This window comes from Penicillium riverlandense (genome assembly GCF_028828495.1).
Source record: "Penicillium riverlandense strain IBT 135883 chromosome Unknown utg000003l_segment0_segment0, whole genome shotgun sequence".
Lineage (NCBI taxonomy): Eukaryota > Fungi > Ascomycota > Eurotiomycetes > Eurotiales > Aspergillaceae > Penicillium > Penicillium riverlandense.
The window spans coordinates 2,639,732-2,666,783 of record NW_026643196.1 but is presented as its reverse complement, the minus strand read 5'-3'; the positions used below and the strand labels follow the sequence as shown (position 1 = coordinate 2,666,783).

The 27,052-nt window shown below is 52.9% G+C and overlaps 11 protein-coding genes across 11 annotated transcripts; 4 read left to right on the top strand and 7 right to left on the bottom strand.

Annotated features, from left to right (window-relative positions):
• Window positions 1-1,840: 1,840 nt before the first annotated feature.
• Window positions 1,841-3,046, top strand: N7474_004742 (heme-dependent oxidative N-demethylase family protein; the record flags this gene model as incomplete). Its single annotated transcript, XM_057196157.1, has 3 exons — window positions 1,841-2,403; window positions 2,458-2,580; window positions 2,635-3,046. 3 exons carry the CDS (start codon window positions 1,841-1,843, stop codon window positions 3,044-3,046), a joined length of 1,098 nt encoding a protein of 365 aa, XP_057053553.1.
• A 373-nt stretch (window positions 3,047-3,419) lies between these two features.
• N7474_004741 (uncharacterized protein) lies at window positions 3,420-4,683 on the bottom strand (the record flags this gene model as incomplete). Its single annotated transcript, XM_057196156.1, has 4 exons — window positions 3,420-3,467; window positions 3,520-4,043; window positions 4,089-4,518; window positions 4,582-4,683. 4 exons carry the CDS (start codon window positions 4,681-4,683, stop codon window positions 3,420-3,422), a joined length of 1,104 nt encoding a protein of 367 aa, XP_057053552.1.
• A 1,715-nt stretch (window positions 4,684-6,398) lies between these two features.
• N7474_004740 (uncharacterized protein) lies at window positions 6,399-7,187 on the bottom strand (the record flags this gene model as incomplete). Its single annotated transcript, XM_057196155.1, has 2 exons — window positions 6,399-6,965; window positions 7,035-7,187. The coding sequence occupies 2 exons, from the start codon at window positions 7,185-7,187 to the stop codon at window positions 6,399-6,401; spliced, it is 720 nt and encodes a 239-aa protein (XP_057053551.1).
• A 428-nt stretch (window positions 7,188-7,615) lies between these two features.
• On the bottom strand, window positions 7,616-10,043 carry N7474_004739 (transcription factor domain-containing protein; the record flags this gene model as incomplete). Its single annotated transcript, XM_057196154.1, has 2 exons — window positions 7,616-8,699; window positions 8,752-10,043. 2 exons carry the CDS (start codon window positions 10,041-10,043, stop codon window positions 7,616-7,618), a joined length of 2,376 nt encoding a protein of 791 aa, XP_057053550.1.
• Window positions 10,044-13,307: 3,264 nt separating this feature from the next.
• N7474_004738 (Hydroxymethylglutaryl-CoA synthase) lies at window positions 13,308-14,817 on the bottom strand (the record flags this gene model as incomplete). Its single annotated transcript, XM_057196153.1, has 5 exons — window positions 13,308-13,445; window positions 13,496-13,695; window positions 13,760-14,551; window positions 14,601-14,703; window positions 14,755-14,817. The coding sequence occupies 5 exons, from the start codon at window positions 14,815-14,817 to the stop codon at window positions 13,308-13,310; spliced, it is 1,296 nt and encodes a 431-aa protein (XP_057053549.1).
• A 716-nt stretch (window positions 14,818-15,533) lies between these two features.
• N7474_004737 (proteasome assembly chaperone 4 family protein) lies at window positions 15,534-16,045 on the bottom strand (the record flags this gene model as incomplete). Its single annotated transcript, XM_057196152.1, has 2 exons — window positions 15,534-15,767; window positions 15,824-16,045. 2 exons carry the CDS (start codon window positions 16,043-16,045, stop codon window positions 15,534-15,536), a joined length of 456 nt encoding a protein of 151 aa, XP_057053548.1.
• A 272-nt stretch (window positions 16,046-16,317) lies between these two features.
• N7474_004736 (uncharacterized protein) lies at window positions 16,318-17,680 on the top strand (the record flags this gene model as incomplete). Its single annotated transcript, XM_057196151.1, has 2 exons — window positions 16,318-16,439; window positions 16,537-17,680. 2 exons carry the CDS (start codon window positions 16,318-16,320, stop codon window positions 17,678-17,680), a joined length of 1,266 nt encoding a protein of 421 aa, XP_057053547.1.
• Window positions 17,681-18,254: 574 nt separating this feature from the next.
• N7474_004735 (Hsp70 family protein) lies at window positions 18,255-20,561 on the top strand (the record flags this gene model as incomplete). Its single annotated transcript, XM_057196150.1, has 4 exons — window positions 18,255-18,827; window positions 18,886-19,818; window positions 19,871-20,309; window positions 20,362-20,561. The coding sequence occupies 4 exons, from the start codon at window positions 18,255-18,257 to the stop codon at window positions 20,559-20,561; spliced, it is 2,145 nt and encodes a 714-aa protein (XP_057053546.1).
• Window positions 20,562-21,110: 549 nt separating this feature from the next.
• On the bottom strand, window positions 21,111-21,746 carry N7474_004734 (tubulin-binding prefolding complex subunit GIM3; the record flags this gene model as incomplete). The annotated part of the gene is made up of 4 exons (XM_057196149.1): window positions 21,111-21,303; window positions 21,403-21,470; window positions 21,532-21,666; window positions 21,729-21,746. 4 exons carry the CDS (start codon window positions 21,744-21,746, stop codon window positions 21,111-21,113), a joined length of 414 nt encoding a protein of 137 aa, XP_057053545.1.
• Window positions 21,747-22,242: 496 nt separating this feature from the next.
• On the top strand, window positions 22,243-23,388 carry N7474_004733 (autophagy-related protein 27; the record flags this gene model as incomplete). Its single annotated transcript, XM_057196148.1, has 3 exons — window positions 22,243-22,516; window positions 22,594-23,122; window positions 23,193-23,388. The coding sequence occupies 3 exons, from the start codon at window positions 22,243-22,245 to the stop codon at window positions 23,386-23,388; spliced, it is 999 nt and encodes a 332-aa protein (XP_057053544.1).
• A 1,241-nt stretch (window positions 23,389-24,629) lies between these two features.
• N7474_004732 (uncharacterized protein) lies at window positions 24,630-26,292 on the bottom strand (the record flags this gene model as incomplete). Its single annotated transcript, XM_057196147.1, has 4 exons — window positions 24,630-24,773; window positions 24,830-25,744; window positions 25,987-26,169; window positions 26,230-26,292. 4 exons carry the CDS (start codon window positions 26,290-26,292, stop codon window positions 24,630-24,632), a joined length of 1,305 nt encoding a protein of 434 aa, XP_057053543.1.
• Window positions 26,293-27,052: the final 760 nt, after the last annotated feature.

Sequence of the window (27,052 nt, the reverse complement as noted above, 5' to 3'; positions counted from 1 at the left end):
CGAGCGACGCCTCCGTAGGAGAGCGACGGAATCGACTACGTAGTTCTTGCTCCACTTCGTACCAATCTGGTGCTATACCCGGCTCAAAATTGGATCCAGACTTTCATAGAAGTGTCGTGCATTGACATCAGCCAATCTGTTGTAGAATGGCTATCGGTGACGATTGGAGAAAAAACAAGGTGTCCATCACGCTTGGTTAGTATAGTTTGTCAAATCCGGCCTGCAGGAATCCGGCTACAAAAAAAGAGGTGGCAAAATGACAAGGTACTGTAGCCTCCTGTCGTGATCAGCCATGCCAGACATAGTTTGCCCTCGGATCCCAGCGCAACGGTCACAGTGTGGCAAAGTAATGTAGGCCGACAAAAGCGGGCAAATGGGAGGAGAATAATACGAATGGACAAATCAAATGGTACGGATTATACAATTCAAAAGCAAGGGCCCCCTATCGACAATAATGATCCCCTCCTGAGAAAAGGCTGCGGCAACCGCGCTTTGCGCGAAACGGGGGAGGCGGTTACAGCGGGAACCCAAGATGGGGGGGCTGTGGAGTGGGTAAGCTCCAGCGGATTCTGGGCCTGGTGATCGCCCGATTAGCATCTGTGTGTAATCCTAGCTGACATTATCCCCCCTTGCGAATATTTTGATCATTCTACATGGGATTATGTAGGCTGGACAGGGGGTTGCAAAATGTTATTTTTTTGTAGAACACCCACAGTTTGTAAGTTCGAGACTATGTAGATGAATCCTGAACTAGCCAACAATAACGCCGCCCCGGCACAATCAAAGTCAATACTAGCAATTGAATCGAAGATCGGGCCCCGCGGAAGTCAGGAAACTGGGCCCCGTTCGTAACAGCAACGAATGATACGCCGGGCCACGCCATGTGCCTAGTGTTGGTGACGGTGTGATATCCAGCCAGGACTAGATCCGGGTCCTAGCCAGTTGTATCCATTATGACAGCCGTCGGCTGTCCAGCCAGGGGCTGAACTTCAGCTGGCAATTATTCGCATGACTCAGATCAAACTTGTCCACTTTTATTTCCTTTTTTTTTTTTTTTTCTTTCGCATCACGCGGTGCCAATCAGCTTCCCCAGAAAAGGAATCCACCGCGGGTACCCGAGCGCAGAAGGGTCTCGAGGCTTCTTGCCCGAATTGCAAATCGGCGCAACCCTAGTTAGCAGTTCACGAGAGGGGTGGGTGGAAATCGCGCACGGACAGACTCTACGCGAGCTTGACGATTGATGAAGCTAAAATTTGGATTTGCCTAGATCGTCATGTCTAGCTACTATGGCTAGTCCGCCGAGCCAGGCTGACTGACTCCAAGCGCCGCTAGATTGGTATTTCGTTTTGCCATCAATCTCCACTCCTGCGACCATATCCTCCGAGAGACACAGTGGATCACACGCATAGTCTGGACTCAGCCTTTTCTCTGAAGCCACAGACCATCATGTGGGCCTCTAGCGTTTGTAGTGTTTTGCCCAAAACAGGCGAACGGCGTTGTTGTTTTGCGGGGAATCCCTGGGCGTATCACAGCAGGGCTGCAGGCACGGCCAGGTTCAGGAATGTGTAATGCAACTGCCATGCCTTCGAGCTATCCATTTTCTGACTAGAGCTAACGTAATTTGGCCCGGCTATCGTCTGGTGATCGTCTTATTCTTTGGTTTGTGGCCTGAGTTTGGACCGCCTCCGTTCGAGTGGCCCGTCTTGAAACAAAGGTATTTATGTCGCTGGTTCCAGAAGTGTTTTCCGTGGCAGATCAGACACTTTCATATTTCAGGATCCGACAACCTTCGTGGGTTATTTTAAGATATACTTTTTTGAAGGAACTACATGGAAGAACCATGGCAGCTTTTTCGTTCACGGCGATCCCTATCCTTTTTCTTGTCCTGGTGGTACGATATCACGCGGCACTACTCGAGTGGCTTTCGAAAAGACGAAAGTTCCCCAAAAATGGAATGTCTGGCAGCCCAACATCGGATCTCAAGCGCATGACGCCATACCCAGCACAGCCCATCAAAGGCCGCGCGCGGTACAGAGTCATGATGGACATTCGCAAGCTCGACGTCCAGAACTGGCTTACCATTGACAAGAATTATATGGACGAGCATCGCGTACGCGGTCAGCTGCTCCTTGAAAAGAAGAAGCAGGTACTTCAATGTCTGCCTGAATCCTTGGAGGCTTGTCAGGAAGCGCTGGAGGAGGTTGCAAGCTTCCTATGCGAACGGTTTCCCAATAGGTTCGCGAAATTCGGACGTGGAAATGATAGCTGGATTCAGAATCATCTGACGGGCGAGAAATTCACACTCGACGGACGAGATCCCCAGAATGCACTGGAGACCGCAGTCCGGCTCACTATGGAAGATCTCAGTATTCTTATGATAAACAAAGATGATGAATATTACCTGTATGTGTCTGAAAAGGCTGTTCTATTGCCCAAAATGAGCTAACAAACACACAGAGCGGCCAGTGCGACTCTCTTCCCCGTGGGCTGGACGGTGGAAGAACGTATTGGATGGACGATTTCTCGTCTTCACAACCCAGTACCATTGTGGCATCAACAAGTGGCCGACTCCGTGAGCAAGTAAGTTAACCAAACATCAAGTCTTACTCTAGATAGCTCTAATATTTCGCCCAGATTCCTCGCCCGTCTAACCCCGTCTTCCCCAATGGAACGCTCCAACTATTTCATCGAGGTCAAACGGCGTGACGAGAACTTGTCCGATGTTCTTTATCGGCCTAGCATACTTTGCGAAAAAGAACTAAGCGACCCATCGCCGTCAGAGATTCTCATTCGTCGCGAAAGGCAAACCTTCCGCCGCCTGCCGCGGACTGGGGCTCTTGTCTTCGGAGTGAAGACGTATCTGACTGCACTGGAGGAGCTTCCGATACAGGAGCTGCGAAATCTGGCCAAAGAGATGAAGAGCTGGCCAGACTATGTCGGTGAGTATAAGGGGCGAGATGTTTGGGGAGCCAAGGTGCTTCAGTATTGTGAGAAGAATGGACTGTACAACCAGGGTGACGAAAAAGAAAAGAAGTTGGAGCTTTGAGGATTTGAATAAATGGCTGGGTGGCAATGTGCTTTTATGTTCTTGCATTCGTCAAGGAGATCAAAATGGGCTGGGCGGCTTTCTGATTATCGCGTGCAAATGTTCAATCTTTTTTTTTTCCTTTCTTTCTATATTGTCCCTTGATCCGCGAGGACAGGGAAGAATGGCTAGAGGAATGTGAGGCAACGTTTTTCCCAAAGAAAAGGATACAATGAGATGGCATTTGGGAGTTCAAATATAGGAAACTCAAGTCTTCTATCACATAAGAAACGGTCTGTCCGGTAAGTCAAATAATTCACATCTATATTCAAAACAAACAGAAGGGGAAAGACAAGAAAATGTCAGGAATTAGGGGGTATAACAAATGTGGAATCTATATCTTCGACAACGGCGGCTTCTCCTGCTTTAACCGCACCACTCCCTATAATCAAATGTCAGTTTTCAAATCCGCAAATTACAGAAGAAGAACATACTTCTTGTGTGCAGGTCGCAATCAGCAGCCCATCCTTGGACCAAATCTTCTGAACCGCCAGACCGCGCCCTTCCCCGGCCCACGGGCTTTCCATCTCAGTCAACATCCACTCATCAGCCCGGAATGCCCAGGGGTTGTGGAAATAAATAGAATGATCAAGGCTGACCATCATGCCAACTGACTTATGATCCTTCTCTTTGTGTCCGTTTGTAGCCTTATTGAGAGCTCCCTCGAGACGCTGACGCAGCTCAGCGGCTTCTTCCTCCTTCAATTCCTTCAATGCGCGGGTGATATCCTCGTCGTCGAGATCGGAAGGGTTCTTCAATGCTTTGAGAAGTTTCTCAAGTTCCGCAGGGGACGAGAATCGGGGGATGTCATGCACCCGGGAGATGGTGCCGATGAAGTAGCTGTCGGTGATATAGGCCAGCGCCGACAGGTGGGCTTGATAGCCGCCCTCGTCGGAGATATGACCGCGGGCCCGGATGAATCGTCGCACTTTCTTGTCTTCGGGGTTGGGAGAATTGCCTACAGATTGTGAGCTTGACTTCTCAGAAAATAGGAGCAACATACGATTGATAATGCCCGCCTTCCTCGACTCAAAGGGTCCACCACCCGCATTGCTCAACGCTCTGAGAGTGCCCGGCTCCGCCTCCTCGGGGAGCGCAATGTCCGGCTTTGGAACCGCATGCTCAACAGTCTTATCGCCGCCACTACCGACGCGACTGAAACTCAGAGTTGTCGTGAAAATGGGCCTGCCCCGTTGACGCGCCTGGACGGTGCGAGTGACAAAGCTGCGTCCGTCACGCACTCGCTCGACATGATATAGAATCGGGATCTCGGAGTCGCCAGCCAGAACGAAGTAGCAGTGCATGCTGTGAACGGCAAAGTCGGCGGGGACGGTGCGCATCGCGGCCGCAAGGGACTGGGCGATGGCGGCGCCGCCATAGATGCCGCGGGCGCCGGGCGGATGCCATAGCGGACGCGTGTTCGTGAAAACATCCTGCTCAGACAAAAATACGCGTCAGTCAAAAGTTCAATTCGGGTTGTTGGGATAAGGTCGTACCGGGCCGAGGTCCACCACCGGCGTCAGATCGAGCACATTCTCGATGATCGCCTTGGAGTGATCCGGTTGTGGGGGATCGAAGATTGTTACGCGCTTAGCCATGGTTGCGAATAGTGTTATGAGAGTAAGAGAGAGCAAGGGAGAGTGAGGGTGAGGGTATTGTTGCAATGATGGAACCGGACGGCGGCGATTTCCAGGCCTTTAAAATTAAAGCGGGCCGGGATTGAGCCTCGGCTCTTGCCGTTTTGGGACGAGATATTTACTTGATCAAATGTTGTATACTGATAGTTGTACAAACTCTATAAAAAATAATAAGTACGTCAATCCCGTCATAATTTCCTAATCCAGATCCTAATCAAGGACATCGTGGATATCCTAGGAGGCCGCAGTCTTTGCTCACATCCGTGTTTATGGGAAGATCCAACCGATAGGTGTTTCGAATCAGATAGGCCCTAGCGCGGATCCGGCGGATCGATTCTGTAGGAGCCAGGAAAACTGTCGGCGCTCCATTTCATGGTCGCTAAGCAGGATCCAATCTACTATCGTGAAGCTCTACGTAGCACCTTAAATCCCCGCCGAAGGCGTGTTCAACCTAGGCTTGTCGCCGTCTAGAGAAAGAATGAGAAGGTTGAGAGACGACGATAAGTCCAGGATCGGTAATTATAGATACGCGGATTTTGGCGAGGATGAGGAAGAAGAGAAAAGGCCGATGTGGTTGTTGCTGTTGTCGTGGGTGAGAACTTGGGACTAAAATCAGTGTAAGAATCATGGCAGAGAGTGAAGATGGTTCAATTCCTATAATTTAACTATGCGCAAGTGAAGTTCTACGAATAACGCCATTGGCTCTTGCTCTGATTCATGTTCAGCACGCAATGCGAATGTCCAACAATGACAACTACAACAACCGCCCCCGTTATGGCCATCCTAGCGGATCCACTTCAGACCACGATCAAGGGTCATCGGAAACTGTTTCAGTGGACAGGTTCTTGGTGATGAGATGCAGATCAAATTTATCGGGGACTTGGAATCTAGCCCAGCGAAAGCTTAGTCGAGTCCGCACTAAGATGAAACACAAAGCGCCGGGATACACTCACTGTATTTGATTGCCAAGCTCGTTGGTGACTTGTCCTCCGGCAGAATAGATCAACGATCGTATCCTATAAACAGAGTAGTATAAAATTAGTGAGCGATTCGCAAACTAGTAATCAAAGAGGGTGCCAGACCGATCTTTGTCTGACTCGGTGATGCCATCTTGGAGGGTGACCTGTTTGTTCTCTTTCATCAGTCGGGAAATCCAATCAGTCGGTTGTCGGGTTTGGTGCTAACAGTGTGGATAGGCATGCTGAACGCACTTGGTATGAACGAGATAGAGTCAAGACCTTATTTAGCTGTACAGAACTTATTCAATTCGGAGACGAAACTAATCGCCCCGGCACTAATCCAGTCATGATGATATCATGGTGACAATCTACAGCACTTATTGGAAATATCTATATAGGAGCATATTTAGCCAGCCTTAGAGCCACTCTAATTGACCTTTGACAATCTGGAATGTTCTGTAGTTCAAAGTTTGTTAGAATACATGAAGCTGCATCTACACTTTGCGGCCTGTTCTATGTCTTGGTGTTATCATCCCCAGTAGCCAATAATACAAGGTAAAGTGCCGATAAGAACGACTCGGTTACAAAAATAGCCCAAACTTCAGAGCTTTAATGCAAAGCGAGATCTGCTCTCTGTGGTTCGCAAGTTGCACCAAATGCATGCTACAGTTCGCCCTTTGCTTGGGACCACATTGAAAGCGGAGAATTTTGCGTTCATTAACAATTGGATAGCTCCTCAATAGACCGACAGTCGCGAACGATGGATTCAGCAATGCAGAGATAGTTATATCTACCAGCGCCCCAATCCCAAGTCTTCATCTCCCTCACTGCGTCTCCAAGTCTTTTCTGAAAATCTTCTTCGCTTTCATCATCGTCACATTCACCCTCCTTTGTATTCAGTGGCTTGTCGCGCAAAATATAAAAGGATATAAAAGACAGTAGATCATCTTTTACTCGAAATCTGAAGCTATCGCCAACAGGGTGATTGAGGAGATGACGGATCAGCGACACCATATAGATTTGAGGCTTGGGCGTCAAGATCCTTAGAATGCGATCAAAGGTAGACGTGACTTCAACAGTGTCCTGGAGCGCAAGGCCGACAAACGACAGTGGATAGAGATATACTGGACTACTCTCGGCTAGCTTATGGATGATGCAAGCTCGCTCCCATTGTCCGTATATGTCAGTGACCCTTGTGGATGGAGGAACGCAGGAGAATCCATGGTCTGATAGAATCTGCGATGAAAGTGAGAGCAGTGCATCGGGAACTGCCCACTCGACAAGCTGGGAGTCAGAAGTTAGTACTGCCCGACGACTAGAGTGCCGAATACCACAAAAGTTTTTGTTGCTTACTAGAAGGACCACAGGGTCTCCATTGCGCCACTGTATCTGCTGCCCGTACTCCACCACAGGGATATTTCTGTCAGCTAGAGCCTTCGCAGCTACCTTCACGATGGGTGCATGAGGTTGTAGCCACGATGTCTCTCTCTGGAGTTGTGGGTCCATCTTTCAGTCACTTTAAATCAACGCAGCTCAAGTGGTAGGACTCTTTGGAAAGTATGGTGGTCTTTTGAAGGTATGGTAGAGAGAACGAAACATTATCTTATCGCCATTCGAACAGGCGTCTGTGGTCCCATAATGGCCTGAGGCGTCATCGGTCTACGGGAGGACGGTTAAACCGGATGGTGATCTTGGCCAAAATCATCCGTCTCGGGATCAACCAGGGTTAATACTGCTTATGTATCCTGAAGAATATGTACAAAGAAGAAAATAATAAGTTATGCATAATAAACAGATATCCGGACAATGGTATCGGCAATGCAATATTTGCAGCGAATCAAAAGGCGCTGTAAGAATAATGGAGGCTCGTTGAGAAAGACGTCGTCAATGGTTGGGAATCAAATATGTTATGAAGCACGTTCGCAGCAAATACTTCAAATAATGCTCGCGATGGTCATGCGTGAATGAGCTGAACTCGACCGCTGATCTGATGTGTCCGACGCTGCTCGCTCGGGGCCAAGCATGGCCGGCTCCTGTGACTGGCCCATGGTGACATCGCGAGGCTCGGAGGGTCCGCGTGCCTGTTGCTCAGTGAGAAGATACTGGACGGTCTTCTCGATCCATTCCCATCCCTCCCACTCATTGTCTTGTGGCTGACAAGTTGAACCGCGAGCTCCCGCGTTCGAGGGCATTGGAGAAATACCCTCCAGCTGAGAGCCGGTCTCACTCCCCTGCCAGACCCAGCTACCATCGCTGCTGCCCTGCATGTCGCCGGAAGCATATGCCAACATCTCCTCGTCGTGTTCCAGGTCACTACTGCCGTCGCCGCGTTGAAGGCGTTCCAGGAGAGTGCGCAGGAAAAAGGAAAGGTATTGGCCGCAGGACGCATTCACGGAGCGAGCATCGCCGATAGCGGCGCTGGCTTGGATGCATGCCAGAGCGCCTGCGTATTCCTGTCGGAAGAGGAGGAACAGCATACAGCGCCAAATGTGTGTGCACAGAAGAGTTCCTGCGCACGATGCGAGTAGGGACTGCCAGTCATCGCCTTCCGATTGGCTCCGCATGCAACGCGATAGAAGTTGGGCTGTGTCGAGAGATGTGGAGACGCAGTAATCCATTGCGGACGAGCGTGCGGCGAACGAGCTGAAGGGGGAGATGTTGTGGCGGTGGAGAATAAGGCGAGCGTTCTGGAGGTAGATGACGGGTGCGAGAGACCGAGGATCCAGGTATTCGTCGTTCTTCGGGTGGAATTGAGGAGGGAAGGTTGCAAGACAGGTATTAAAATGCCGCTCAAACGTCTCGAGAGTCGCCGGGCTGACTGTAGGTAATCGTAGGGTTCGTGTGAGCTGGCCGATGGAGCGGACGACGTGGATAGTTGCCAATAGCGCTGTAGTCTGTTGGCTTTCCAAGATACCGGCATCCTCTGTCATGACTTGCTCGTCCACGGGGCATGGCAGGTCAGTGTCGCAGTCCTGATCGTTGATCAAGACCGGCTTCCCCATTTCAAGAGCCAATAACCTAGAGCGAGTATCAGCATACTAGTCTGACTGTAATGAAAGCGGGTACAGACCTGTCCCAGGTATACAACCCCCACCACAAGCGTTTCCGCATCTCCCCCTCTAGAGGCGGCCAGGGCCCCGAATCAATGTGCAGTCCGATTTCCTGGGCGACTCGCACCGCCGATCCGATCCAGACCCAACTGGCCGACTTCGAGTTGATTTCGTAGAGGAAAATGCTAACCAACAGCGCGGCGCGAGCCCGATCGAGGTTGAAATTGTCTTCCCAGATGTCAATGATCCCCGTCGAGATGCGCACATATTCCTTTCCCTCTTCTTCCCGCTTCGGTCCAAGCGTGTGGACCACACCACAGCCAAAGACACCGAACAAGATCGCAGCCCATTCGCGAGAGACGCCCACCAATGAGCCCGACTCATAGACCTTCTCGTACTCCTTCGTAAATGACGGCCAATGCAGTACGGGGAGCACCGAGTGAATGCAGGCAAAGTATTGCGCCAGGAGCCGATCCGCAATGTTCTTCGAGGGAAGTTGGGGCGCATCGCCAGTTAACAACGACTTGGCACCTTCTTGTCGGTATAGCGTAGGAACTTTCAAGATGCCACGGCCATACCGGCGCAAATTAGATCGTACTTCTGACAAGTCTTGGGTGATGGGCGCGTTCGACCGGCGCGAAGGGCGGTAATCAATTTCTGGTAGTTTGAGCAGAGGCTGGCCGCTGGAATCGTCAACATCCATCTGATCTGGACGCAGCATTCCAGACCGTAGTTGATGCAGTTGATGCTTGGTATTTTGGAGCTGTTTCTCTAGATCCTGCACCTGCTTGATAGAAGACATACGTCGGTTTGTCTTCTTGGTAAACTGACATCGGACCTTGCGGTTGGTACATTCCGTGCAGCTCGCCGATTCCGAGGCGTCGCATTTCACCTTGCGCTCGCGACAGGCGTCGCAGCTGGGATCCTTCCGGCGCTGTCGATAGGCTCTTTTCTGCTGCAATTGGCTCGCGGACTGCTGGTGGCCGACGGGGCTGGTTTGATACAGGCCCGCGCCGCCTGGGACAGAGCCTAGCGGAGGGGCATCAGGCAGGCCGCCACTATCTGCGGGAGAACCCGACGCAGAGTCATAGAAGCGCGTGTATGGTGATGAGACTGGCGCCGGCTGGGCCGGCAGCGGCTGGTGCGGTACAGGTTGCAACAGATGGGCCATGCGCATCCCGCTGTCGGGCCTGCTCGGCGGAGCGGAGAGCAGCGCAGCGGGAGCCGGCAAGGCCCCCGATGTCACCGACTGCACCGGGGGAAGCTCATAGGAGCCCGGATGGTGGCCGTGGCGAAAAGGAGAAGGTTGCATGGTGATGGAAGCCAGAACCCAAGTAATTTCCTTTAAAAAAAAAATAAAACGAAAACGAAAACAAAGGGTAGCTGTCACCTTCCGGGGGTGTTAGAGGTTGCGCCCCGGCCTGCAGTAGTGGGAAGGAGGAATTCCCAAGGAGCGTTGATCATGAAGCACCGCTGGAATCAAAGATCGCTAGTTACCGGGAAATTCCAACGCCATCCGATCGCTGGGGTTTTCCTTCATCAACTGCGGGGAGACCAAAGCTCCAATGAAGCCATAGTGTCGGGGAGGAGCTTGACGGGAAGATTATTGGTTGGAAAGTCAAATCCCCAACTCAAGCGGACATTTAAGCGGACACCGAGAGCAGCCCAGGCGCAAGTTTATCGCGCTGCAAGTGCCGAGGTTGCAGAAGGGCAAAATAGAGTGAAGATCAAGGCGTTCAGGAATCTTGTGAAGAAAACCCGGGACGGGGGGAGGGGGGCCAAGGGGAAAGAACGGGGAATGGATCCTCTTCTTCTCTCTATTCTTGTCCAAGAACAGAAGGTCAAATTGGCTAAAGGGAATAATTTTCCTGGATCAGCCGAAGGAGGAGGAACCCAGATCGACATGCCAAAAAAGTGAGGAATTACGATCACCAGACGTGGACTCCATCCAATCCAGTCCATTGTTTGGGTTGAACTGTACAGTATTCACTAAGATCGCGCGGAGAACACGGACCAGATTGAATTTAGAATGCATCAGCCGAAGTCAATTACCACCCTCATCTGAATTGACACTGGCAAGTCGCAATGAAGGATCTAGCCCTAGGATGATCGCGGACGACTTGCGCGCAGCCGTGGGAGAGTCTATGATCAGACCCTCTCTTTTCGCGGTCCAATAGCTACGCGTGTCCCGGGATCGGCGGTTGCAGTGTCGATGGATACCGGAAGCAGTTCGGGGCTCAGTGCTTCTATTGCACGGTCATCCAGTGGCGGGAGCTGGAGTGCGCGCCCGATGTCCACCGGCCCACTGGCGGGAGCCTGGTATGTATTTGATGAACCTTGTCGGAGGCTCAGGATAACAAGGAAAAAAAAAGGTGCGTGTCCCCTAGCGCACAGTCGGCAGAGTTAGCGGGGCCCACTTGGCCCGTTGACAAGTGTGCGCCAGGTGGTGACAAGAAAGAGAGCCGGATCGTCCAGTTGAGGTTGGTGCGCGCGACGATCCCAGACGGGGAGTGGATGGGAAACGCACACACCAGTCAGGGTGAGGCTCGACACGCCAACTACACGAAAATTAAATGAAAATCAGTTCGAGGATGATGATTGAAGGGCACACAGGGTTGGCACCCCGCCATGAGCCTGACTATCCCTTGGGCCAGTCTAATGAGGCCAAGTATGTATGTGGGATGAAGATCTCGGCGGCCACCGTGCCGTGTATGGTCCCATCGCCTGTTTCATTTTCTGTACTCAAGCCCTGATGATCGACTCGGAAGGTGTGCACCGGACCACATGGAGGCCCAGCCCGGATATTGACCCGGACGGTGGGACCCGGTGGCAATACAACCGTCAAATTTCATGACTGACGAACGGAGTAATGAGTTTACTGCCGAGCTTAGCCCCAACTCGCCTATCAGGGGCGGACCCCTTCCTGGCCGAGGTCAGGGCGACCTCATTGTCCCAACTGCCCCGAAGAATTTGTTCCGCCCGCCGTTAGTTCCAACGTTCTGCAGGGAGAGCAAGCCTAACTGGTTGCTGCCGGGGCAATAGTATGGAACATACACCGGAGGTCACCCCATACAGGGTTTGGCACCAATAGTCGCCTGGAGAAAATCCCCAGTAGCGGAACTAGGTACACACCGTCACTGCACAACTCCTTTGGCGCCTGGCGTCCGCTGTCCAAGCTCAAATTGCCATGTTGGGCTAGTTCTCCGGTCACCTCGCGTAAGGAACTGTAGATCCTCCCGTGCCCATCGGCTCGAATGATAGAAGAACTGAACACCTATCGCGGCAGTAGTGCACTACTGTGGGTCACCGCCACGAAATGTCGCCATCACCGCCCCCTAACTATCGACCCTAAACAACGTTGTTCCTAGTCTCCCCCGCAGCGTCTGGAGGAGTCCAATCTAATATTTGATGATGTCCCACTTACTACTGGGAACTATTGTCCCTCCAGACCGGCCAGACCGGCACTATGTTACATACTGGCGCGATGATCCTGCTGTTGCTGTCAATTCCTTATCTCGCACGGTGCACATTTGGAACATTATCATTGAGCCGGAAAAATGAACCTCCCCCCAGCGTCAGGGTCCCTGTCTGTGTCGTGCCGCGCAGCTAGCTGCAGGGAGCTTGCCCTGGAATCCTGCTCCTCGGTTCGTACCGCGGGGCGGAAGTATTACCCAGACCCCATCAGGGTGCAACTGTGGCTCTGCTCGCACGCGCACGCGCATGTGGTGCATTGACCTCCAGCCTCTCAGGAATGGGGAACACGAGTTTACTACGTACGATGATTAGAGGAACTGTCCTCGACAAAGACTAAGTTGTCTCTGGCAAAATCGCCGGAAAGCCAATCCCAATCCGCTACCCCCCCCACCAGTAACCCCAAAGAACGACAGAGCTACACAGTGTTATTTAACATCTCGCCCCACACTTCCCAGAATACTATCCATGTGCCTCGGGGGCCATCCACTTTCAACACAGAATTGACCACGTAACGAAAACAAAAGGCCACATCTACAAAACGCACCGAGTATACGTAGCCATTTCCCACTACTGTCATAAAACACTTTCCGGATAACAAATAAAGCACAGTGACAAGCGACAGCCCCACAGTGGGCCATAGATCCGGCCCAGGGGTGAAACAAAAAAAGAAAAGAAAAAGCCAACCGAGCAATTCCGATTTGCTCATCCTTGTCTAAATCTGAGACTTCCGTCCCGAGCGCCGACCTCCGTCTACCCTAAATCTGACATCGCACGATACGTAGTAGTGTTTCGGTTTTAGGCAGTTAGTCTGTGACAATGACGTGTAGATCGCGACAGGGAATACAGTCCAGTTGGGTTGTCGGGTGTCTGCCGAGTGGAGGTTTAATCTATCTGGTGCTTTTGCTGAGGCTAAAATACCGTTTGGGGACGAAGTTTCCGGAATTGTTTTGGGGTTGAGTATACAGTATACATGAAACATGAAGTATAGGATGGTCCATTATTCCCATGTTCAATTGAGCTCTAGCGAAGCATTGTTTCTTCTTTTTTTTTTAAGGAAAATACACGGGGGTTGCTTGAGTGCGTCCCTGGTCTGGCGATCAATTTATCCCTTTGTTGCATACTTCCGCCGAAACAACTCGTCAACCTGAACAAGATAGTACGTCCCCGGCACGAGTGTATCAATGTCACCTACCGGAGTATAGTCTTTCTGCTGGTACGCTTTCTCCCGAAGCTGGCACATCTATCATTTATCAGCTGTCTGTTCGTCGGTATATATATACAAGGACATACCTCTCCATAAACCTCGGGGGAAACCCTCACTCGTTCAGCTAGACGTGTATGCAAATCAATTTTCTGCTTGATGGCCTGGACATCACCGACAACCCGCAGGCTAAACATAGTGCTTGCCAGACCACTCCCAAAACTAAACACGCCAATCCGCTTGTCAAGAAGTCCGCCGCTGGGTGCGTTGCTGAGAAGGCTGATCAGACCTGCCCACACGGTGGCAGTGTACATGTTCCCACACATAGCCGGAACAGTCAAGCTAGGCTGCACGCGTAGGGTGAATTTTTCCCTTGCTCAATCCAATCAAGAGCTTTTCCAAGCTCTTATCCGCAAGAGAGGCCTTGTCAGACATATTCCGAAATGTCGAAGGAATAGCCCCAGGCCCAAGATCCGAGTTCTCAGGACCAGCAATGAAATCATCGTACAGAAGACGTGCATACGCCTTGGCGACAAGCTTGCAGTTTGGTGCATGGAAGACAAAGTGGTCAAAGTCTTCTATCGAAGAAGCTGCTGCTTGGCTCGAATCTCCACCCAAAGCCGCGGATTTCATTTTATACCGTCTGTAACAAGCATCCAGAGCTTGCAGATAGCACCTGGAAGAATAATGACCGTCGACGCGGGGATACTCAGACTTGAAGTCGGCCTTGTAGAAGTCATACGTATGCTGCATATGAGACGCGCGCACACGCTCCAGAATAAGCGGTGCATTTGGGCCAACCAACATAGCCACGCATCCCGCTCCACCGGTAGGACGTGCAGCTGGTTGATTGTAAATGGCGATGTCGGATGCCACGACAATAGCATCGCGGCCGTCCCATGCAGAGGACTCGATCCAGTGCACGGCATTGAACAAAGCGCTGGTGCCCCCGTAACAGGTGTTGTAGGTGTCGATGCCTTCGATGTCGGTGTTTGTGTCGAAGAGCTGCATCAGCACGGACTTGCAGGATTTGGCCTTGTCGAGCATCGACTCGGTGCCGACTTCGAGGCGGCCGATGGAATGCGGGTCGATGGTGTACTTTTGGAGGAGGGAGGAGACGGCCGTGAGAGCGAGAGAGTGGACATCTTACGCTCTGTTAGTGATGTCGATTCGAATGGAATGGATTATATTCACCCTCGCGGTCATCACAGAAGCTCATGTTAGTTTGACCTAATCCAATGGTATGTTTTCCTGCGCTGGCGCCGAGGAACTTTTCAAGGTCCGATTGGGCAACGTACTGCAGTCAGTTAGCTTTGAAGGATGAAATCGGGGTTGGAATATAGCTGACTCGGTGGGGGAAGTAGATCTCCATGGCCTTGATACCGACGTTGTGCGGATGTGAGCGAGTCATCATGAGGGTGAGAGATTCAGTAAGAACCCAGGATTCTGAGTTTCAGGGAAAACACCGGAATTGTTGGAGATCGCCTGTCTATTTATACTGCATTCTCAGAATTTCGGTCGTCTGTGTTCCTGCTCAGCCCCTGGCCCAGCGCCGGGCGCCGTGGGCTATGGAGTTCGCCTGCTCGACTCCAGTCCAATACGAGTTGTCATTGCTGTCTTAGATTCCCAAAGAGAGTATTTCCTTTCATCCGGAGACCGCTAATGCTATAGTCATCCTGTAATAGTGGGTGCCTGGGCTGGATGTGGTAACATTCGTGGATGTACAGTGTAGAATGGAGTCCTGGCGTGGACATCCTTTACCAACTCCGGAGTACCAGGACAGACCATGCCTATTCAACCTTGTCTTTGAATTGGAGCTGACTCTGGGTTAACTAACTATTCAGTTCCGATGGAAAGACTGATGGACTTGGTGAGATGTTCAACTACACTTTTGATCGCAGTCCCTATACCTTCCCGTCACTCCTGCCTCAACAACAACATGCTATTGTCTTCTCGTCCTCCCTCTCATGTTTTATCGTCTATCATCCATCTTCTCATCCTCGCTATTGTCATCTTGCAACTGATTACCTTGCCTCTCATCAAGATGAAGAGTCCAGTTTGGAGACAGGATGATGGATTGTTCCAACTTGTATCGATTGGGTATTTTAACTTGCTGCCGCGCAAGGATTAATTTGGTTGCATCCTCTTCTCCCACCGCTCCATGATCGAGTCAATAATCTTTTTCAGCCCTGCCATCTCCTCGTCGACCGTCAATCCCAGCCCATTAGCATCGATACTACAACCCACATACACAGGACGATTCATCCGTCGTGCAATAATCTTGGCAATGCGGGTCGTGTATTCAATGCTGGATGGAGAGGTGTAAATGGTGGTCGATATTGTTGAGGTCGGGGAGGTTCGCTGCATTGGGTTAGCGACGCTGCCAACAATGCAAACACGATTGAGCAAGAACCTACATCTGGCATGGCATAGACAAAGCTGCCCATCGGCTTGGCAGAGGCAGTCGAGTCTCCCGGCGTCGTAGTGGTCACAAAGACCATCGAGCATGTATCCAGGAAGGTTAAGTGCAGATGCGCGGTGGTATGCAGGGATCGGGGCAGAGCAAACGAGGTCTCTTGCGGGATGACGTGGGGCGTGACCAGCTCCGTCTGGGGGAGAGAGGAGACTTCACCTGCCATGGTGGTAGAGGAGTGGGCAGACACACGTTGGATATCAATCCGGGACTGACTAGATCATAATCGGTGATAGTAGTAGTGGTGGTGAAGAAGAACAAGATGGATGATGGGCCCCGCCAAAGCAAACCCACGGATCCACAACTCAATTCATTCACTTCTTCAATTCGCCCGCTCTTGATTACCACCACACCACATCATTATTATTATCATCTACAGAGCAGTGTGCACACTACTACTCACACTCAGCGGTAGGCGGGAGGATTTGGTGGGGAAGCATGGCATCCCACTCGGTTCATTCCCCGGCGGCGGACGAAGAACGTAGCTGGGCAGGCGATTTCGATCCTTTTTCAGATCCGGAAGAACGGAGGGTCTTGTTTGCAGCATTCGACTCTTTCAGGTGGGTGAAACTGAATAATGCCCATATCGGAAAATATATATATTCTCTCTTGATGGGTGTTGGATATAGCTTCATGGACAGCTCTAACACCACGCAGACAATATCGAAGAACCGCCCACTTCAACACCACCCATCGCCGCCGAAAGGCATTTTATGCTCTGCCCTCCGCCCACTGGCAGATGCTGGCTGAACCACCATTCTCCGTGCTGGACAGCTTCAACAAAGTCGACGATGCCATCGACACGAACGCGGAGATCGCCGAGGCCATTCTCGCCGTCGGCCTCGAATCCTTTGGACTCGACGCCGACCCGGATCCCAACGACCCATCCCGCAACTGGCACGGCACCGCCAAAGGCACGGACGTAAACAAGGCGCACTCGACCATCCGCCAGTTCTATCGCGACTGGAGCGCCGAGGCCCAGCCCGAGCGTGACGTCTGCTATGGCCCGGTCTTGGACGATCTACGCACCGAGTTTGAGACACAACGTACCGCCGGCGAGCAGATCCGAGTGTTAGTACCAGGTGCCGGCCTGGGACGCCTTGTTTTTGATATCTGTATGGCGGGTTACGCCGCCGAAGGCAATGAGATCTCCTACCACCAGCTGCTGGCCAGCAGCTGGGTCTTGAATCATACGGAGGGACCGCAAAAACACCCCCTATTCCCCTTTGCACTACATTTTTCGAATCTCCAATCCCGCGCGCAACAGTTACAGCGCATCGCCATCCCGGACATCCACCCGGGCACCGCCATGGCCCAAGCCACAGCGGCTACCACGACTGGCCCCGATCAGCAGCAGCCACTGGGGGCCATGAGCATGTCGGCAGCCGATTTCGTAGTGCTGTACACACAACCGACGAACCAGGCGGCATTCCACGCGGTCGCGACCGTGTTTTTCATCGACACGGCGCCCAATCTAATCCGCTACATCGAAGCGATCCGGCATTGTCTACGGCCGGGCGGGCTTTGGATCAATGTCGGCCCGTTACTGTGGCATTTCGAGGATGGGCATGACCAGCACCCCCGCAAAGCCGACGCACAGGCGGCAGAGGATGGCCCGGGCATCGGCGAGCCTGGGACTGTGGAGTTGACGGCGGAGGAAGTGCTGAGCCTTGTCGAGCGCATGGGCTTCCGGGTTGAGCAGCGGGCTGTGGAGCGGCCGCTGTGCGGCTACATCCAGGACCGGGCGAGCATGCTTCAGAACCTGTATCGGCCGGAGCATTGGGTGGCGCGGAAATTGTAGTAGTGTGTATCTATTATTACACTATTTCCTCATGGAGCCATGGGGGTGGTTGGAAATTACTATTTTCTCCAACCGCGTGGGTTCCTGGCTTTGGGGCCGAAAAGTGGCCACAGAAGAAACAGGGCGTTCCGTGGGTCGCCCTCCGGACCAGACTTCGACGTCACTAAACAAAGAAAGCCGCGAAGGGAAAGGAGAAAGAATGAAAGAATGAATGGACTCGGACTGCGTCTGAGGTGGCAGCAAGTAGATGCGGAGAATAGGAACTACTAGTGGCCGAGGAAGAATGATAAATTCCAACCCCGCGAGAGACGGTGAGACCTCGAAACTACTATGAAGTTCTCGATCAACAACAATTCATGATCTAAGTATAGGTGCAAGTGGACTCTAGCCCAACGGAGGAATTACTTGCCTCCTACCTTCCCCTGATCTGAATACTACTGAGCCTCGTATCTCAGCCTCTCGCTGTCCATCAGCCTCTTGGCCCCCTTCTGGCTCTTATTTCCCTTCCTTTCCTCCCGACCCTTCCCACTTCCTCCCCCCTCCCCTTCCTTCTCTTCTCTTCTTCTTGCCACCTATGGACTCCATGAGTCGACTCAAAGCCTTCGGTTTCCGTCGCGACAAAAAGAACAACAACATCCCTACCTCGTCCTCTCCCACCCCTCCGCCAGTCAACCTCCTGGTCAACACCACCTCCAACGGGACCGCGTCTCCGCCCCCTTCTGGCGACAACGCCTCCTCCACCAATAGCCTGCCCATGAACAATAACCAGTTGGGCCGCCCACCAAGTTACCCCGTCGGTCGTCCTACAACTCCTATGGTGCCCGGTCAGCAGCAGATCACCCACCATCCGCCCCCAGTCAACACCAATCTCCAATACGGCCAACCGCCCGTGCAACAGATGAATCCCCCGCCTGCCTACGGGATGCAACACGTGCCCCATGGCATCCCGCAGAACATGTCTCACCCGGGGTATGCCGGGCGCACAACCACCGACGCCGATGGTGGTCGCGGCAAGGCTCAGTTGATTGTGGGAATTGACTTTGGCACCACTTTCTCCGGTGTCGCGTTCGCTTTTGCGACCAACAATGAGGCTAGGGAAGATATCATTACGGAGTGGCCGGGCGCTGGAACACATACCAAACAAAAGGTAAACAGAACCTCCCCGCCAATTGATTACCGGATCATCCAACTCACTCCCTTGCCAGATCCCTACAGTGCTCTACTATGACCAGTACCAAAAAGTCGTTGGCTGGGGGCCGGACATTGCCGATGCCCTCGCTCCCACCGGATACCCCAAGCCCGGCGTGCAAAAGGTCGAGTGGTTCAAGCTCCAGCTCATGCTGTCCGGAAATACCTATATCGACCCCATCAACTTGCCCCCGCTACCACCAGGAAAGTCCGAGATCGACGTGGCGGCCGACTACCTCTTCAAGCTGCGCCAGGCCATGCGCGCTCAGCTGCAGAAGACGCTGGGCGAGGTGTTCACCCGTGAGGAGCGCAACATCCGCTACTATCTGACCGTGCCTGCGATCTGGAACGATGCCGGCAAGGCAGCCACGCGTGCCGCCGCCATCCAGGCCGGTTTCTTGCGTGACGAGAACGACAACCGACTGACGCTCGTGTCGGAGCCCGAGGCCGCGGCGCTCTTCTGTGCCAAGACCGGACTGCTGAACCTGAAAGTCGGCGATGCCATCCTGATTGTCGACTGCGGTGGTGGTACGGTGGATCTGATCGCTTACGAGGTTGAGGAAGAGCAGCCGTTCAGTGTCATGGAGTGCACAGCTGGATCTGGTGATTCGTGCGGTTCGACGGCGCTGAACCGGAATTTCAGCAACATCCTGCGCGCTAAGATCCGCAAGATGAAGCTTCCTGACGGCTCGAGGACGGCGGGTAAGGTCTACGCCAAGTGTATCATGGACTTTGAGAACCGCATCAAGGCCGACTTCCGCAACAACGGACAGAAGTGGGCGGTGGATGTGGGTATCGAGGCAGATTTCCCGGACGCGGGCATCGAGGAGGGCTACATGACCTTCACCAATGAGGAGATTCTTCAGTGCTTCGAGCCGGTCGTCAACCGGATTCTGGAGTTGGTGCGCAATCAGATCATCGCCATTCAAGCGCAGAACCGTTCGCTTCAGGTAAGACCTTTTTTATAATGTTTGGGTTGTTCCAAGCTGACTGTGTTCGCAGAATGTCTTGGTTGTGGGTGGTTTCGGTGCGTCCGAGTACCTCTTCCAGCAAATTCGACTCCACGTTCCTCCGCAGTACCAGACCAAGGTGGTGCGCCCGATGGACTCGGTGGCGGCTATTGTCAAGGGCGCCGTAACGGCCGGTATCACCGAGCGAGTGATCACCCACCGTGTGGCGCGTCGGCACTACCTGATGGCCACGCTGCAGCCCTTCAAGGAGGGTTACCACCCGGAGCAGTACCGGGTACCCAGTCTGGACGGCCGTGACCGGTGCAAGTACACGCGGCAGATCTTCGTGCAGAAGGGCGAGCGTGTCAAGATCGGCGAGCCCGTCAAGGTCAGCTTCTTCCGCCAGGTTGCCCCTGGCGCTACCCTCATGTACGAGGATGTGCTGTACGCGTGCGACGAGGATGTGTGCCCAGAATATACCAAGGATCCCCGTAAGTCTTGCCCTAACTTTGATTATTATGTATATTTACTCACCCTTTCCAGGCATCAAGGAAGTCGTCACGCTCACTTCGGACCTCTCGCGAAAGAACCTCGAAACGGACTTCGAGCGCATGGACACCCCGCAGGGTATCTTCTACCGCGTCTACTTCGACATCTACCTTACTCTGGATGGAAGTGAATTCAGTGCCGAGTTGGTGTGCCAGAACGAAATCATGGGCCGCTGCCGGGCCAAGTTCAGGTAATCTACTACCACCACTGCATACAAAATTGGAGACAGACAGAGAAAAAGAGAAAAATTGAAAGCACGTACATACTTGGCTTGACGGGGATGGGAGAGGATGATAGTTGGATGGATGGATGGATGTGATACATGGCGGACCCGCGGGGATCTCTGCTTACCTGAACAGCACTGCACTGGAGAATGGGCGTTATTTGATTGATAATTCCTATCGAGTCCTTTGGATGCCCTTTACCCCGTACCCCTTGCACTTTACCCTTTTTGCACTTTGCACTTGCACTTTCCCCCGAAATACATGCTTGTCTTTTTTTACCTTCTTGTGGTGGATGACTTTTTGTGATCTTTTCTTTCTTCTACTTCTCTTAGATACCTCTGACCTTTCTTTACTTTCAATGATACCGACGAGCCAATTGTTGCATTGTAGTCGACGTATATGCATGTTCCCGTAAATCTACATCTCCCGAAGACTGACTGTTTGATATGATAGATAATTCATGTTCTACCTTGTGTGTCTTAAAAAAGAAAAGCAAGTGAGAAAGAGAGACGGAGAAGATCAGGTCTCCAGATTAATACTCCTGCCAAAGCGCGCATACAGCGCCACCTTGAGCGACTGCAACTCCTCGCGCAACTCGCCCAGCGAATCCTCCAACTTCGACACGTCACCGTCAATGCGCTCCGTCGAGGAGGTGAGCATGGCCTGCGCGTCGGAGAGGGGTAGTTGGAAGAAGGAGTCGCCGATTTTGTAGCTAGAGATTAAATGAGTATCGGGTGTATGCATGTATACCAGCCAGCCAGGCATTTCCCTGACTGGGATGGAACGAAGAGAGTATAGAGTAAATACTTACGGGACGAGGTCGTCTTCATCGGCTAGTTCGAGTTCCATGGAGACTTCTTCAAGGTCTTCTTTGTCTTTCTGCAGGGATATTGTTAGTACCATTCCATGTTAAGAAATTGAAACAAGGGATGTGGCCTACTTGTTTTCCCTTCAGTTGCTCTTCCAGCACGGTCTCCCGCTGGTGCAGGCGGCTGAATCGGTTGATCTTCTCCTGGTCCTCGCGGCGCACCTCGTTGTCCTCGGACCCGCCCAAGCCTTCTTCGTCTTTTGAGAGCTGGAGGAGTGTTAGCAAATGTGGACAAGTTGCTCGGCTACGTGGAATTGAATGGACCTTACCATGCGTGGCTGGACCATCTTGGCTGTTGGGAGTAAGTGTTGTCGCTGCGATTAATCGCGGAAGTGGCAGATGTTGCGGTGGTCCGTGCGCGGTGGGTGTGTGGACAAGTGTAGAATATCCGATCGGGATTGAAGTGGGAGGACATAGGACGACGCCGAGATGGAGAATGAGAATGAGATACGGATCGGGATCGGGGTAGGAAATCATTGCTTTACTGTCCCTAGAGGATGTTTTCAGTACCTAGTGGTGTAGGCCAAGTGACATCATCTGCTGAGTGTCTCCTGTGACTTGAACGGACAGTAAGGCAGACGCTACTACTCGACAACATCCATTGCTCTCGACACTACATCCCCATCCACCCTCTACATATCCAACACCGACCTCCCCTCCATCCTCCAACTTCCTTCGTCCACGACAGGTATCCGAGCACGTGCTCGCCCTCCGCCTTCGCACCTCCCGGACTGCGCTGCAGTTTCGGCTCCGCCGATCCTCCTGTCCTCCTTCACCTGCACCATGCGAATACAATCCACCGCCTCGCTAGCGCTGCCATTGCTGCTACCACTCGCAGCAGCATCCGGCTTCGACTGCGAGCACATCAAAGCCGACGGCTACAAATACGACCTCAGCGCCCTGGGCGGCGTTCACGAGCTGTACCATGTCGACAGGACCGAAGAGTTTGTCACCAACACTACCTACGTGCTCAATATCTGCAATATCCTGAAGGGAGCCGCTACTCGCGGGACGCTGAAGTGCGGAACTTCTAAGAACAGTGCGACCACCTTCCTCCGTTCTTTCCCTTGAGCCAAAGCCCTTGGAAGGAAAAATAGGAAAAAGCCGATGCTAACCCCGTTCCCTCTTCTCCAGTCTGCGGCTTCGTCGAACAATACTCCAAAGCCGACCAAAGTTTCAACCCATTTGCTTTCCCAATCGTCGGCCTCGACCCCCTGGGCCACGGCTCCAAGGACCCGGAGATCACGCGCCTGAAGAAGATCGATCCCGACCGCGAGGGGCTGCTCGTCAAGCTGACGGGCGGCGAGTATCGTGGGGATGACAACAAGGGCAAGAAGAAGGCAGCCGGCGCTGTTATTGAGTTCGTGTGTGATCCGGTCCGTTCTGGGCTTGAGGGCTTGGTCGATGAGGATGATATGAAGCGGAGAGCTGCTGCTGTCGCCGTCGCCGAAGACGAAGACAACAGTTCTCGGAACAAGAGCTTGTCGTTTAAGAGCTTTGGGAAGGCTGACGATGATTCCTACGTGCTGAAGCTGGACTGGCGCACGAGGTATGCTTGCGACGAGTATAAGAGGGGCGATGGCAAGGGAGATGATGGTGGTGATGATGATAGAAAGGATGCGTCAGGGAGTCATTGGGGGTTCTTTACGTGGATGATCATCATGTGAGTGACTGACTGTGCCTCGCCTCGCACCTCTTCTCCGTCAACTTTCTAATTGTGTTTTCCATAACAGTCTCTTCCTCGGCACAGCCACCTACCTCGTCTTCGGCTCCTGGCTAAACTACAGCCGCTACGGCGCCCGCGGCTGGGACCTGCTCCCGCACGGCGACACCATCCGCGATATCCCATACATCTTCCAAGACTGGCTGCGCCGCGTGATCAATACCCTCCAGGGTACGGGGTCACGGGGCGGCTATAGTGCTGTCTGAGTTGAGTGTGCCGACCGTGGTGTTTGTCTGTTTGACCTCTGTGTATGTGTGTATTTCTTCTACGGCGATATATAACCCTTTGGCCCAGGAGGGAGGGTGGTTTGCTTCGACCGGCCGGGCTTCTCTTGTGTTTCAGCTTGGTCATCTATATAGGCTACCTACTTATACTTGGAGATCGTTGCATGGTTATTTGTTTTCTTGTGCCGTAGACATACTTATGGCGCCGAATGCTTCGGGGGGTTTGGTTTAGTTTGGCTCGGTTAGGTTAGAAGAGGTGGAAGATACAGAGAGCTCTGTAGGGACTACCATTACTGGAACATAGTGGGATGCTTCTGCTTCTCGATGATTAGGATGTACCCACTCCAAGCGCTAGGCTGTATTTTATCCATAAAGTTGTCTTCTGAAAATCTGTCTCATTATGAATCTTGGTAGCACTGCTAGGGACGGACATCATTGTATGATATTGGAGTAGCTAGTCAAAAGACCATCTAAACTATTTCGGGGGCTCGAAAATACCAGGAGAATCAATGGAGCTGGAAATCCGAAGCTGGTTATGGACTGCCCCAGTCCGGATTTATACTCCGCATGTGCTGCACTATACTACTACACCCACGCAACAGAATCCAACAAGTAACATGGCTGAGTTCATTCCGTAACTAATCATAATCATACCGATAGTCTCCCCACACGCAAATCATAACTCAAAACGCGCAAACGCAGTCATTACACGCAAGGCAGAGCAGTAAGAGGAGTAGATCAGAGCATCTCAGATCGAAGCCGATCCCCACCCCGTCGAGGTATGCAACGCAACAACAAAACACGCAAACACAAGAATAATACTTCGCTGACGTCAAAAAACACGCAAGACAAGCCAATGCACACTCTGTCTGAAGGAAAGCACCCTCGAACCTCTCCCTGCCCCTCGAAACGACAGGACACAGAGCTGCCGAGATGGCGTCATCCAGACTAAAATGAGAACCGGCGTCGTCATGCCGGGGGTGAAGAAGCCAAAATAGCGGTCAAAGAGGTCAAAAAGCGTGAGATTCGCGGCAATTTCGAGTGCTGGGGGAAATAGAAAAGCTTGCTGGACCCCTGGCCCCGATTCCTCTTCCTCCTCCTCCGCTGCTGCTTCCACTTCCTCGGGTACATTATTCTTCCCATTTCAAACATGTATGACATGCACCTGTCTCGACGTGTCCTTTATTCAAGAAGGAATAACATACAGGGACATGCAGTGCAGCCTACACCTTCACGGCAAACTGCTTCAGGTACAGATAGTCGGCCATGTTGTCGTCGACCGTCTTGCGAATGAGCCGGGCAGCCTTCTCGCCGTACTTCTCGCGCCACTCGGCATCGAACTGTTCCTCGGACTTGAGGGCATGCGGCTGGAGAATGCAATGTTAGCACCCGTTCTACGTCCTGTCAGACCAGACAAACTTACATGCTGTCTCGCCTCCAGACCCTTGGACTCGATCGCATCATTGTGGAACCCACGCCACTTCTCAAACGCCCAGCACGCAAACGCATGGTCCTCCTCCGTGTCCCACGACAGCATCTCCTCCTTATACGGCATATCCACACTACGACAGAACGCCTCGATGGTCTTCGCCGGCGAATCGAGCATATCATCCGCGTCGACGACACAGATCTCGTGGACGGTGGGATCGTCCTTGCCCTCGCATTCCGGGCTCAACTCCGGCCGCGTCGCCACCCGCGGTCCGACCAGTCCCTCGTGCTTCAGGTAGTCGAAGTGCCGGCGCAGCTCGTCGTACCCGGCTTCCAGGGGGTCATAGCTATAGAAGCCCGTGACCTCGTCCAGCGGCGGGATCGTGCACCGGTAGTACGACGGCACGCTGTAGTGCGGGTCGCGGATCAGAAACGCGAAGTGGAACTGCTCTTGGAGCCGCCGCGGCATAACTGTCGGGTTGCCTGGCTCCGGGAGCGTGTCGTACGGGACAGGCTCCTTGCTGGCGTGCTTGGTAGCACCATTGGTGGCCCCGTTGGCAGCGCCGTTGGAGACGCCGTTGGTGATGCCGTTGGCAGTCCCATTGCTGGTCGTGCCGTTGGCATGAGCATGCCCATTGACACCGTTGGCGGTGCCATTGGTGGTAGCGCCGTTGGCACTACCGTTGACCACCGTGCCGTTGACGCCGTTGGTCGGCGCGGTGGAGTGGCCATTGGCATGACCGGAGCCGTTGACGGCACCGTTCACGCCATTGGCCGGGTGGTGACCGTTGATGCCGTTGGCAGTGCCGACGCCGCGCTTGATGCGCTGCAGCGAAGGAGCCGGGCTGGCGGGTTTGCCCGCCGGCGGCAGCAGGTAGTGGTCGATGTCCTTGATGAAGACTCTCTTTCCCTGCTCGCACGGTAAGTATCCCCTCGCAAGAAAAAACACGTGAGTTACGCAAAAGCGATGGAACGACGGTCTTCCGAACACGTCTGGTTCCGATGGCTTGTTTTCGTGGTTTTATACGTATGACAAAAGCAAGGCAAGGGGACATGTAAGCAGGGTATACACCGCTCCGCAGTGCAGAACACGCGGGGTGATTACGACAAAGCAAGAACAGAACGCAAAGAGAGGTTGGAGAAGGGTCGGACCTCAGAAGCTTCTCGATCAATCCTCTCCATCACGGTGGCGTAGGTCGACTGGCTGAACCCACTGTCAAGCCGAGCCTGTTCGTCCTCGGCAAACCGGTCGGAGAGGCGCTCGGGGCCGTAGTAGAAGGCGTCACCGAACGGCTCGTGGACACATTGGATAGAGTCCCGTTGGGTCATGAAGACCTGTGTCCCCAGTCAGCCACGAGTGAATCTACAGCCGGGCGGAAGAAGGTAGGTCTGTACCCGCTCGAATGCTGTCGAACAGGCGCGCGGATGCGTCGCCACGAAGATCGGCTTCATAGACATGGTGAGACCGTGCACGTAGCAAGTCAGTAGATAAGAATAGATAGGTCAAATAGAATTTGTTCCTGCGTGGATCCGTGCAAGATGGCTGGATGGATGAACGGAGGAAGACAGGGCAGAATAGGGCTGGAGTAGTAGCACTCCAATAAAAAGCCAAAGAATGGCAAGCCCCGCCAGCAAATGCGAGGGTTGCGCGATGACTTCAGCCGTCAACCAGATGGCGTGAGAACGGGGAAGCACGGGCAGGTACCGGGGTTTTTTATACTCAAGTGCCTAAGAACAGTCTGGAAACTACGGATTTCGAGGCACAGAAACCGGGTGGCTGCTAAAGCTACCGGTCTTGGTCGTCTCCACGACCCATATTTCTCGCCAGTGACGGTTTCCATCCAAAGCGACCTAAGTGGGCTGGTTACATCTCTACAGCGATAGCATCGGCTCGACTGTGTTCCTAGGCAAATCACGGAGCCCCAAGCCCCTCCCTGCTGCTTCTATTTTTTCCCGTCGAAAGCCTGTCATGGCCAATGGGGGGACTGCGAGTGGGCAGCAGGGCCCAGCCTGACGGCGTGAGCGTATCCACGGTCTGATCGTTCTCCGCCGCGAAAGTCTCGGTGCCATAGCTGCGTGAGACTGCGCGATTATTCGTCTGCTGCAGCAGAAACAGGGCACGAATGGGTGAAATGTAGCCATGTATCTCGGCCGAGGTCTAGATCTTGATCCCGGATAATAACCATAATCCATTGTCTGGTCTGCTGGGACCGGGCGC